This window comes from Rhyacophila brunnea, unplaced genomic scaffold, assembly GCF_057557595.1.
Source record: "Rhyacophila brunnea isolate RB1 unplaced genomic scaffold, BYU_Rbru_1.0 scaffold_1, whole genome shotgun sequence".
In the NCBI taxonomy this organism is placed as follows: domain Eukaryota; kingdom Metazoa; phylum Arthropoda; class Insecta; order Trichoptera; family Rhyacophilidae; genus Rhyacophila; species Rhyacophila brunnea.
Window position 1 is genome coordinate 43,386,619 of NW_028232751.1, and position 14,554 is coordinate 43,401,172.

A 14,554-nucleotide genomic window follows, 5' to 3' on the forward strand; every position below is an offset into this window, starting at 1 on the left:
ATTATTATTAGATAGGTACGACTTGATACGAGCACTTTTATATAAACATTATTGTATTTCTAACTTACTTTCCTACATATTTGCTTTTGTTTTTCCTTTTTATTCCGGTGGTTTACATTACGTATTTTATATTTGTTTTATTTAGACATGAATTTGATATCAATACTATACGATCATGTATTTTTCGGTATAACATCTTACGGAGAAGTGTGAAACGGCCAACTGCATACGTACAAATTTCCGGGAACGTAATGTAGATATTTGTCAAAATTTCAATAAATTTACTTCCATTTTCCTAACTAACTGGTAGAATTCAATTTTATATCTTTACTTATATAATATTGATGATATTAAATTCCACGAATTCGGTTTTTTTAGTCGGTTAATGTTTGGGTTAGTGCCATTATCAAACTCAAAAGCCCAGACTACCACTATATAAATAAATAAATTTGTATCTGCCTATAATATTGCCTATTTTATTAAAAAAAAATACAAGATTAAAAGAAATTTTCCATAGTAACGCACGTATATATTAATAATTTTGTTGCTAGGACCCTCTTAGCAACCAATAATAGTGTTTTACTTTTCACGGATTTTTTCCGAAATAACTTTCCATACAAAACAGAATTAATTGAAAATGAATTCAATTCTGCTTAAAGATGGCTAAAAGTATTATAAGAATGCATTGTCATCGTGTTATGATTAGGGCCCGGATTTGTATGCAACAAAAAACATGATTATATGCATGCACGTATGCACTTAAAATCAATAAAATATGCACTAAACCCGAAGAAATATGCAGTTAAAAATTTACATTTTTTGTCGGAAAAAATTGTAAATACCCACTTTACCCAATATTACTGACAAAAAATCGAATAACTAGTTAATAATTTTTCAACATAATACGATATCAGAATAAAAAACATAAACAAAGGATATAAAGTTAATCAATTACAATTTTCAAAATAGTTTTTTCACAAGTACCTACAAACAATTGAATAATAAATGCAATGTAAACCAAACATAACTTAAAAAACAAAAACGACACACTTAACTATTCCTAAATACTATAAAATTACATTATTTTTTTTCAATATTATGCTCTGGCATTAAATTTTTCCGCATATTCCGGTATCTGTCAGTATTTTGTTTATATGCGGAAAACGAGGTAGGTACCTCTCAACGTCCACTTGGGCAAACTTTAAATAATAGTGCCCGAGATAACTTCACTTTTTTCACTGATAAATCCACAGCTCGGAGATGGTATTAAAATGCAAGTACCTACATCTAAACTATCTTTCTTCCTAACTTAGTTATATTTCGATACAATAATTAAAAAACTAAAATTATAAATTCAAAAGCTCTAAAATATGCATTTATTTATGAAATATGCACTAATGTCTCAAATATGCTCTAACGTCTCAAATATGCATTTATATGCACAATAAAATTTTATTTTTGGATTCTGTGCCTTTCAAAACAGATTTCTGTGCAACTCTCATAGCTGTGCATACACCCTAACAAAACATGCACTAGCATATAAATCCGGGCCCTAGTTATGATATATTCTAAAAGTTTCAAATGTCTTTCTAGTCGGGAAGTTATTTAAAAATCTTCAATCGTCCAATACAAATCTTGGACAAACTAGAAAAAAATTGTACTGGACAAACAAGAATACAAGCTAATAAAAACGTGGTTAAATAGACGAGAATTGAGAGGTTCCTTTTTTATCACTCTATTAATTATTTCAAGCATAATACAGAATATTGGTATTAACTTTAAGATAGTTTCTACTACTATTCGTTAGACTTCGCGTGTTTCCGTGAACACGTGACAATAAAATATAAGTTTCATAATAGTGTACATAATAGCAAACATTTTGATAATATATAGTATAAGTCATGCTTCGTATTATATAAATTATATTTTATCTTTAAATACATAATATTAATTACCTGTGTTTGGCATTGTAAATAGGCGCAATTAAAGTGCGTGTCTTAGTTATTTTACACTGTTCATTTTGATAGACGCAGCGGAAGGGTTAATATTTTATCTTTTTAATCAAATTGTGTACATAGTTGTTTAAAATAATGTAAAACAACTCTTTTCGATTATTTACACGACCGTTGAAAAAATTCACATTGTTTTATCACTGTTTATAAAACGATTTTTAACAAATTTTAATTGTGTTTTACGTTGAAAAACATGCTTGTGAATTCATTAATCACCAATTCATATTTTTTTAACAAGTATTGTACCTAGTTACGACATGATTAATTTTATTTTTTAATTAACTAACTCACAACATAATAACCTAATATTTTATTCTTTCAGTGTGTATTTTAAACAGACAGACTGGAGAGATGAATATCTACTACATGCTAGTAATATTCTATTTTATACTGTTTAATATTAATATATTTGGTTTCCATCAAAAATATAAAGCAGGGCTGCAAAGTCATTTTAAAGATTTAGAAATACACATCAAATTTATTCAATGGAAAACACAATAAAGCAAGCATATTAAATTTAATAAAATGCATTTTTTTAATTAATATGAATCAGAGTCTGACAACTTCAACTCAGTATTAAAATAAACACTACCTACCTGGTCGCATTATATTTTTGTATTTCGGTAGAAAATAATTTCAACAAAATCTTTTATGGACCACTTACCCAAACCTACAAAATGGAGACATATTTAATTAAAAAAAAAAAACATATCTTGTATCAGTATTTCTCAATCCTTTTACACATGCGAACCATTGGAAATAAGAGAAACATTTTGCGGACCGCTAACGCAGAAATAAAAAATATTGTTTATATGGTTCGATCTGAATTTTCGGACATTGCTCTGGTGTATAAAAAGGTAAGTAATAAATTAAAATATATTTGTAAAAAATATAAAATGTAAGTAATTTTGTTTATTTTTTAAATTAAAAAATATAAAACAATAATACCTACAAAACATTAAAAAGATATCAAACATTATACAAAAAATATAATTATGAATGATAAACTGAACTTGGGTAGAAATGCATCAGTAGCCTGATGCTGAGTGCTTCCGCTACACGGCAGTACATTTGGAACATGTATATGTCGGAGAGCGATTGAAGACACATATCCACATTCAAATGTACTTCCATGTAGCGGAGGTTCTCAGCATTTACCCACTAACCAATTATTTTGTTCAAAATTGATTTTTTACCCAGTCTACTTAGTTTCTACCCAGTCTAGTTACTCCAAAAGATTACCGACCACTGATGTAGATAGGAGGATCGTTATTCCAACAGAGAACCTAGCGGAAAAATACGAATCTTGCAATTAGATTTTTTTTTTTGATAATTTGCAATTTCAACTGTATTAATTAATAAATATGTATCTGAAAACATTAAAAAGATTTTTTTAAGTCAAAGATAAACTTAGAATTAAGTATTGTAAAAAATGTAATAAAATGTGAATTTGTTGCAGGGCCACATCTTATTTATTACATTATATTTTATGGTCATATTTATTATTAAAATTTAGTTTATTAAGCTTTCAATTTTTTAACGTTTATATTTTTGACTAATTCATCGGTTTAATATTTTTTATATTTATTTTAAAAAACATCAATTTTTATAAAAATATAAATGTGTAGCCTAGAAACGTTTAGGTCCTAGATATCGAGCTGTCAAAAATCGTAAATTGCATTTCTTCAAAGAATTCTTTTTTTGACATACGCTACACTGTTGTACCTACATATTTCTGATATTACAGTCATCACTGAAGTTTTATTATATTATACAATTTCCAAAAAAATAGTTATAGCTACTCTCACAAACCTACTCTTCACAAAAAGCTTACTGAGTCCCTTGGAATGATACGCATTCGATTGAGAATTTCGTGTACGGTAAAAGAAAACCACGTACAAAGCAGATATTAATTTGAAGGTATCATAAGACGTACATTTAATTCTATAGTGTAATTACGGTTTTATCATTTTTTCAGCTTGATCAAAGGAGTCACGACTGGATTCTGAAGGCTGCGACGGCGAATTATCAGGCTTTAGCAAAGATGGCGCACGACGATCCTAAGCTAGTTGGAGTCAAGGTTTGTCAATTTGTGTTCTGTTTTATATTATTCTTATAATACATTTTGGCTAACTAACACGTAATTCATTGTACGCATTTTGTTTTCAAGACATTATTTTTGCAACGTTTTGACGGGGCCGCATTCAGGCATACGCTTTAGGTAGAGTGCCTCCATTATTTGTGAGCATACATCATTAAAAATCATCCACCAATGAACAGAGCTCTCAGAATTTTCTCAAACAAGAAACAAAAAGAATAGATTATTTCCAACTGTCAATATTACTAATGCGATCAGAAAGAGGAGATCAATTGTCTAAATAATGAACATACACAGACAGACCTACAATAGCACATGAACAACTAAACAAATTTGCTACACAATGGTTTAGAACAGGGGTTCCCAACCCCGTGCCCGCTGGCACCATGGCGCCCGTGGAACGATTCGTATGTGCCCGCCACTATTCGACAGAGACAGAATTTTCACGCTAGCCTGACACACGCAGAAAACCCGAAGTGATAATAAGCTCTGTAAAGTCATTTAAAGCTAAATTGGATTTGATGATACGAGTATCACATCTGCAGATCAATTTTCTCGTGCATTTCCCACATATGAATAAAATGCTAGGTAACAATGAATTAAACGGGTCATTATTTATTAAGCATCTTCAAGTGTTAAAAAACAATTTGAAGAGAGATTTTTGCAGTTTACAGATATCGAGCCAATTGTTTCCTTCTGTATCAATCCTTTTACTTGCCAAATAAATGTAATGGAAATGGCCGCATGTATTGCAGATTTTGTTCAAGGTAAGACAGAAGAACAAGAGTTAGAAATTTTGGAGCTTAAGGGGGGACATGCTCGTCGAAGGTCAAAATTGAGTTTTTATTGTATTTTCAAACCATGATCCTGGACACTCCTTAAACGTTATAGATAATCTATTTATAAAATTTTGAAGCCTTATTATCCTTTATAGTTATTTTAAACATTTAATGACTGCATAAAGTATTTTAGTTACATAAAATAGTATTCTTTTAAACCTCTCGCTCTAATGTTTCAGAATATAGTCATATTTCGGTACATAACTGTGCAGTGGTGTTAAGATTTTTTGCATTTATTAATTTTTAAACGCATTTATAAAACCATTAGTATAATTTATTACGAGATAATTTTTGTAAAATATTCACGATAAAAAATTATATTGATAATCTCTGTGATCCCAAATTTGACAAGAATTAGGCATTTTATTATTCAAAAAATCGGCAAGATTAACACATTTGAAGATGATTCTAAAGATACTTATTATAAGCTATGTCTTTGAACATTCAAGTGTGATAAACATCTTATGAATAATGATTGCTTTATAATAATTATTGACCTAAAAATAAGGTAGTGTTTTTTTAAAATAAGCCATTTCTTTTGTCATTCCCCAGTGGTTAAGCTACAACATACGGCCGTAGCCATAAATTGACAAACTATAATTAAAATAGGGAGTAAAATTATGTTAACGCGCGTGTTTGAACATGTACCTAACCGATTTTTTTAAAAAATTTTTTTAAACGGTACATGTTCAAACACGCACGTCAATATCATTTTACTCCCTACTTCAATTTTAGGTTGTCAATTTATGGCTACGGCCGTATGTTGTAGCTTAACTACTGGGGAATGACAAAAGAAATGGCGTATTTTAAAAAAACACTACCTTATTCTTAGGTCAATAATTATTATAAAGCAATCATTATTCATAAGATGTTTATCACACTTGAATAGTCAAAGACATAGCTTATAATAAGTATCTTTAGAAATATCTTCAAATGTGTTAATCTTGCCGATTTTTTGAATAATAAAATGCCTAATTCTTGTCAAATTTGGGATCACAGAGATTATCAATATAATTTTTCATCGTGAATATTTTACAAAAATTATCTCGTAATAAATTATACTAATGGTTTTATTAATGCGTTTAAAAATTAATAAATGCAAAAAATCTTAACACCACTGCACAGTTATGTACCGAAATATGACTATATTCTGAAACATTAGAGCGAGAGGTTTAAAAGAATACTATTTTATGTAATAAAAATACTTTATGCAGTCATTAAAAGTTTAAAATAACTATAAAGGATAATAAGGCTTCAAAATTATATAAATAGATTATCTACAACGTTTAAGGAGTGTCCAGGATCATGGTTTGAAAATACAATAAAAACTCAATTTTGACCTTCGACGAGCATGTCCCCCCTTAAGAATGATATTTTGCTTAAATCCTCAATATCAGAGGACTTTTGGAATACAGTGGACAGAGAAAAGTTCCCATTTTTGAAAAAAGCGGCATATAAAATTGAATCATTTTTCGGTTCGACATATTTATGCGAATCATTGTTTTCAAACATGAACTTAATAAAATCAAGATATAGATCTCGACTCACCGATGAGCATCTTTATGATTGTTTGCTAACAGGATTATCGTCATACTCTCCTAATTATGAGGCACTGGCCAATTGATATGCAATGCCAAAGATCACATTGACATATTGATATTCTATTTTTTTATAAAATGTTTTCTTTGTATTTGTGTTTTTTGTTTACTTTGTTTACGTTTTGTAAATACATTTCTCTGTGTGTATGCAATTTTAATAATAGTTTTATTATTTTGAAACATTTTTGTTTATTATTTATTAATAAATTATGAATATAAGAAAATAAATTATGGGAAAATGAGAAGTTATGGAAGGAGTTTGTCGATTAAAAATAGGTAGTGCCCGCCACCCTACCGATATTTTAGAATGTGCTCTAGAGTACAAAAAGGTTGGGAACCCCTGGTTTAGAAGGTTATATGTAAGTTGTACGTACATATTATATTTCGCCACATCACAGTTTAGAGATGGCCGTATAACATTGAAATAAAAAAGTTAGCAATGTTCCAATCTGATTAGATTCAATAAGAACATTAATTTGATATTGATTGGTGTCATTATCAGATATTTGATAGGCACGACTTGATACGCACACCTACTTGCTAACCTGATCATTCAGAATTATTGTAAATGTATACGATATGATTGTATTTCTAATTGACTACATATCTATTTTCTTCTGCCTTTCCCCTGTATTCCGGTGGTTTTTATTAAGTACATAATATTATAAATATTATATTTAGACATGAATTTGATCTCAATTATATATGTCCATCGATTTCTGATACAGCATCCCACGGTAAACTGTGATACGGCCAACATACGTACAATTTTCTGTACACAAGTTTGGAGTAACCCAAAAATGAAGCATTTATAAATACAGTAGAATCCCGATATAAGAGGGGTCCGTTAGAGCCGAAAGTCCGTTATATAAAAACACAAACAAAATCCTGACAGCCGTTATGGAGTGACGCTAATATTCGTTGTCGACGCGGTTGCTTTCTGTTGTTTGCACTATTGAAGTCTGCTGTTTTTTTACAACGTTTTTCTTAGGTCGTATTCTTATTTATCCGGTACAAATCTTACAATCGATTTTTAACTAACTTCCCGACTAGCTAGACATTTGAAACTTTTAGAACACGATGCCAATGCATTTTTTTTTTAAATAATTTTAGCCATCTTTAAGTAGAATTGAATTCATTTTTAGTTAATTCTGTTTTCTATAAAAAGTTATTTCGAAACCATTATTGGTTGCTAGGGGGTCCTAGCAACTAAATTATTAAATAATATATACGTGCGTTACTATGGAAATCAATATGAAATGACATTTCATTAATCAGTATTTCTATCAAGTACAAATTTTTTTGATCGTTTAAGCTAGTCAAGTCAAGTTTATATGATTCAGCAGAAAAATTAAAAACGTTGTACTTATATAAAAAAAATCTTTTTATCTTGTAAATATTTATAATTAACTCTCTAAACGTATGAAAATGTGTGTAATATAGTTGAATTTCGTTATCTGAAGAATAGTAAATAAATGCTATTATATTAGCTGACACTTGGATTTAAACATATTCTATAACATACATAATTCTGAAACACTCATGAGAAAATATAGCCAATATTAAAAATCTTTTTGTATTGACTATAATTTCTCATGAGTGTTTTCAGAATTATATATGTATGTTCAATAATTAGAATAGTTAACATTCTTAAATCTTGTGTGTTATTCATTGAATAAAAGAAATAGTTAATTACATATAACAGGATGTTATTAACAGTTTTCACAATTGGCCGGATATTTTGTCCGCTATATGCGAATTCCGCTATATCGAGGTTCTACTATATTGGCATTTCAATCTTTGTTTTTTTTTTTAATATTACTGGATGATACTCGTCGCCTAGGGGCCTGCGAAGTCTTATTCCGGCCCTCCACTGTATTCGTTTAGCGATAGTAATATTGTATTATTTTATTCGTCTTGTTTGTGGGTGGTGACTCGCGTATTAAATATATCGATGACTTTCCCATGGTCGTTGATATGACCCGGATATTCATTTATAACTAGAACTATATTTTAATAACCACCTACATATGTATAAGTATAGAGTTAGTGCATTACCTACTAATCGGCGAGTTCGTATTAATATAGTACCTACCGTTTACCTATTAGTCAAAATTTAATAGAGTTCCGCAACTTAATTTTAATAAATAGATTAATGAAGTGTATTTGGGTGCCTGAATAGTATCTTCAATAGTGACCTCCCATTGTGTTTTAAACGTAAAGTGTTCAACCAATGTGTGCTACCAAAGGTCACGTATTCATGTGAAACATGGACTCTTAATGTACGAGAAATCAACAAATAACGAGTAGCGCAACGTAGCATGGAAAAGTGTATGTATTACCTATAACGCGTAAAGCTCACAAAAGAAACCAGTGGATGACGAAGCAGACGAGAGTACGCAATGTGATAGAGTTCGCTAAGCAGATGAAATGGCAATGGGCTGGATATGTCGCTCGGCGAGCAGATAAACGATGGACAAATGCCGTCAGATAGTGGTACTAAATTTTCAATAGCGTATATCTCGGAAACCGTTGAGAATTCCACAAATATGTATAGAGACAATTTTTTATGAAATTTAATTAACTTTCATTTTTATTTGAAACATTTTTTTTCTACATGCACCGATTCCGAGATATAAGCGAAAAACCAAAAAATGAGACCATTCGACCCCCCCCCCCCACGCCTTAATACTTTGGACGCGGAAGACGCACACGGCGCGTAATGACCAGGCGGCCGATCGATGTAATTAACGTGCATTTTAAAGGGGGCAATTAAAATCTCATTATCTATTCAGCAGCGAAAGCGTTAAGCTCACCTCCCAGGGGCGGGGACTTTGAGGATATTTACCTACTATCTACTCCTAACAAAGTCCTGAAGTCAAAAATTCTCGAATATTCCATGCACTCTACAATATATTCATTGACTGGAAACCGGCTAACTCCATTTGGACAAATTGTTTTAGAAAAGAGAAAAACATAATGATTTAACTAACTATCGAGCGGAATTTAATAATAGCAATAATATACTTGCATATTTTACAAATAAGCTGCACTATGAATTATTAATACACTATTATAGCTTCCCTTTTATGTATAAAGAAGTTTTATCTAAAGAGCGGTGTTGTTCAATTTAAAATATTGTAAATTTGGCACCTGCAGTTGGGTGTTTTATGTGAAGAACGATAACGCTTTTATTTATAGGTTTAGGAGATTGAAGTTTTGTGTGAGCATAGAAAACATGCTTTAGTTATAACAAAATGCCATCAAAATCTAATTTTTGGTGAAAAGTGCGGTTTGTGTCAGTGCTGGTTTGCAGATTAAGCAGTCGATCGGAATGTGTAGTTAAAAATATATATTAATTTTACAACGTTAATCTATGTAATACCTATACTTTTTAAAAAAAAAAAATATTTATTAAGGAAACAAACAGTTACATTTTGATTACAAAAAATTAAAATATAATAATGAAAAGTTATTGCAACCAGCAATGTTTCCATGTATACATTATAATATAGTTAAGCCTAACAAGATAGAGAGTAAGAATAACATAAATATAAAGAAATTACATAAGAAAATTACATGAGAAAAATGAGGAAGAATAATAAATAATTAAATTATATACAAAAAAAAGTAACATAAAATATATATATATATCTATTTATACAAAATTTTGAAGATTTAAATGAGAGAGACGCGTTTAAATGAAACAGGTGAATTATTAAAAGGATCAACGGTGGAGAAATACATATTATAATTTAAACAAGAGCGCCGAATAAAAGAGTTTTGTGCATAATTAGAACCGCTACGACTGATATGGTACAATGTTTGGTTTCGCGTAAATCTTGATGGACAATGGAAACCCACCCTTTCGAGTAGGTTTGGCGAGTCAACAAAACCATGGATAATTTAAAAAAGAAAATATTGATCAGATATAGAACGTCGACTTTTCAAAGATGGTACCATAAAAGTTGCAGCGGTCGAAATAGAATTAGATAAATCATAACAGTAAGCTTTAAAATTGACATGCTTACGAAATCGCTTTTGTACTGCTTCGAGACGATTTATATATAGGTATGTAACGTACTGTGGATTCCACATGACAGAAGCAAACTCAACTATGGATCTAACATATGAGCAGGGACGGCTCTAGTAGAGGAGCAAAGTGTGCACTGCACTCCCATCATCGATTAAATAAAAATATATAATATACAACCCCCATGTATTCCGAAAAATGCGATATCGGAAACTTATACGAAATCAATCATTTTGAATTCCGCGCGTATTCGAACATAGTGATTTCGACGCGCCAACGCCACCGTCTACCAATACACACGTAACTACACCAATGAGACGCAACCAATACACACATGCCTCCATCGGTGAGACATGCCAAGGAGCAAAATTCAAAGTGTACCTTGAATTTACACTATTTTTCACGCATACATTTAAAAATTTACATCGACAAATGAGGCTAGTAGAATCAAAACCAACAAAGTTCTATAAGACTACATGAATCTTCGTTGGAAATGATGTTTTCCAAGTTAATTCTTCAGGAGGTTGCCTGTACCTAATGCCATAGCACACAAAGCTTAACTCGGCGTTCGGACAATAAAATCATACACTGGCCGATATAAATATTCCAACACAAGCGCTTAGGCCACGTGTCGAGATATAGTTGGAAGCCTAGTTATTGATGACTAATGTCATGTCGATGCATGCAGTGCAAAAATAGAAACATTTTCCCGACTTATTTATCAAACGGTTAGTTTAGTAAGTTTAGTTCAACGTAAGCCGCTCCCGGTTTCACCGATTTCGCCGATATTATTATGCTAACGTTGGTGGATTAATTTTTTTATTTTCATTTTGAGATTACCCTATTACTATTAGTGTTTCAATAGGTAGGTATCTTAAATTTGATGTACACACAGTTCAATTCAGCTTGTTAATTTGGTACTTAGGTGCATTATGATTTTAATCAGGTGGGTATTCCACAGAAAGGCTGTTATTGAGAATAAATAGGTACTTAGGTGTAGAATTGTAGACGTAGGTGGGTGGGTAGCTTTTAACAATTAATTAGCCTAGTGTTTGTCGCATTGAAGTCGGTACCTAGTTACATAGGACTTATAATATCTATTATTACGTTTATTTTGTACAGATAGATAGGTAGGTATCTATTCAATAAGAAGGAACATGGAGCATAGGTACTGTCGTTGAATGAGAATTTTACAAGTGAAATTATTATTGTTCATCGTTATTTTAATTAGCGATTCACATCGAGACGGATGACAGTTTACATTGGCCGACATTATTAGCTCAGCCAAGTATTCATTCATTGAACGGTACCTACCTACCTATTTATAATTTTTCTTATTTGAAACGATAATGGGGCCCTATTTCGTGGTCGATTTGAGATTAGGTGGTACCTATTTTGATAGGTAAGTAAGTACGATAAAAAGGCCCCATTTCTTTTGTGGTAATTTTGAGATTAGGTAGGTATCATTAACCTTATCATTAGGTAGGTAATTGTGTAGGTAGTATGTCGATAACTACCCACTGTCCTATAGTTTAATGGGAATTAATTTTCCGAGTCGAATTCATGAAGCAATTATTATTCACATCGGCGCATCATCTATTCTATAGGTGGGTAAGTATAAAGACTGCTTTTGGATCACAATAAGTGCTAATACTTCGATACAACCCTACTTTGGATAGCTGCCGTAGCGGCAGAATGTCATCAATAGGAATTTAGAGCATAAATCGACGATTCAATTCAATAACGTCATCGTAGGTATCGTCAAAATGCATTCATTAAACGAAGTTGCGATTTTATATGACAGATCACAGCACTGTCGTGTCGCGGGAACGTTCTGCGATTTGAATCTGACATGGGCTGATTTTAAAGAAAATACCGAAGATATTGATTTTTCCCACTCAATATCGACGTTTCGGCTTAAATATGTTCAATAAGCATGTCACTCATCATGTTAAATGTGCCGAAATTCCTTCGTTGCAAAGTTTATATCATTTTTTGCAGTTCGACGTTTAACATAGGGGCAGATTGGCAATGCGCGGAGGTGACATTTATTTTTTATAACTTTTATTATAACTATCTTATTACTCGATGGACAACGCTAAAACTTTGGAATATGTAAATATGCATCGTCTGAAACATAAATGTACAATGCGGCCGCACGCAATGAATTTTTAAAAATCGGCGGTCACAGTTAGAGTTCCGTAAACAACGCGACTGAATTATGCCAAATTATCAGCTATGTTTTGCATTAATCATTTCAAAATCATACGTATATTTAAAATGTGTACTGAAGAGAGCTAGCCGCCTACCTAGCCGGCTGGCTTTATATTTTAGTAAATGAATTTTTTTAAATCGGGTAATTTAATACTTAATTATAAATAATGAATAATTATTATTAACGTGACAAATTTAAACTTAAAAATGAACTAATAGTCTTATACAGTAGAGAAGATTTCTACGTTACTGTTGGAGCATTATTGATACTTCAACTTTTCACTAATAATAATTTACTGGAAGTATTTGGCAAAAGTGTTACCCTATTAAAAATAATTTGTACAATCCCGATGATTTCAGTGGGAAGTGAGCGTTGTTTCTCAACTTTAGAAAAGGTTAAGTCATTTTTGAGAAATACAATGACTCAAGGCAGGCTAAATGCTCTTGCGATGTTAAGTATAGATGTTCGTCTTATCGACGTGTTTTCAAAATCGATGGAAGATGGACTTCTTGCATAAATAGGTGAGTTTTTTTTGCACTCCCTCATATTCTTGTCACCGGCCGCCACTGCATATGAGAAGTAAAGTACCTTCAGAACATCCGGTGATCTGAAGGTTTAGAGATCCGAAGAATAAAACCTAGTAATTTCAAAGCTTTATTGATAGTTTCATTGATATGTGCGTTAAAATTCATCATACTTATTAGTATAACATTTATAACTTCAACGTTCCTCCTACAAAAACGTTTAGTGACCGTGACATCACTAAACGTTTTTGTGACGTGCAGCCAACAGTCAACGTGCTTTACATTTTATAATAATATATTGTATTATCATTGGGTACCTACCCTATTTTGATGGACACCATCATAGCCTAGCTCTAATCTCAGCTGGCCGCAAGCATTAAGCCCTAATTCGTCCCTAGGCTCGTGTTTCAGACCAGACCTTCATACTTTAAGGACCTTTTTAACACCGGCTCCATTCATTCGTATCTTGTCAGCGCCCGTGATATAGGTAGTCGCATTTACCTGTATACACGCTTTTAGATTATAGGCAGACGGCTTATGTTACGTAAATAAGTTATTATTATTATTCAATTTAATCTCGTTGGATGGGCCCAATTATGACCATATTTATACATACGACGCTGTTGATAAATGCATTGTGTTTATTTGCCACTGCGGATATTTAATCATCTTCGCTACAGACGTAGCTTATAAACTTAGATGTCGTATAATATGCATCACTATTTGGCCCAATTTGTAGATTTTTTGTCCTCATTTCGTCGTGAAAGATTCTAAATAATCCTCATATGGGGAGAACCTCCGTAACATATATCGATTTAAGTTGAACCGATAATCGTTCTAGATCAGTACTTCTCAAACTGGGAGGCGCGGCCCCCTAGGGGGCCCTGGAGCTCCTGCCAGGGAGTCGCGAAATATTTCAGTATTTAAAAAAAAAACATAAAAATGTGATCACTGGACGGTAACCTGATACAAATCAGTCAAAAGCTCGAGGTCGAATTGTCACGCGATTAGAATACTTTATCCGATATGGATAAATTAATAATCTACTCATATTTATAAATTATTTAGATTTTTCAATTAAACAAATATTTTACAAAATTTATATTGACCTAATTGCGACAACATACCTATGCGAAACAGCATTTTCATCATTACTGTTAATACAAAATATACACAGGTCGACTCTTTCAACGGTGACTTTGAAACAAACTCTGCGAATTATAATTTCAAAGATT

The 14,554-nt window shown here is 31.7% G+C and overlaps 1 protein-coding gene across 1 annotated transcript in view; it reads left to right on the forward strand.

The window, feature by feature from the left end:
• Positions 1–14,554, forward strand: part of sowah (ankyrin repeat domain family member sosondowah) — a 425,153-nt gene that overhangs the window by 76,714 nt on the left and 333,885 nt on the right. The window contains exon 4 of the mRNA XM_085944422.1: positions 3,991–4,104. Within this exon, the coding sequence (XP_085800548.1) occupies positions 3,991–4,104 (114 nt within the window). The remainder of the gene's footprint in view (positions 1–3,990; positions 4,105–14,554) is intronic.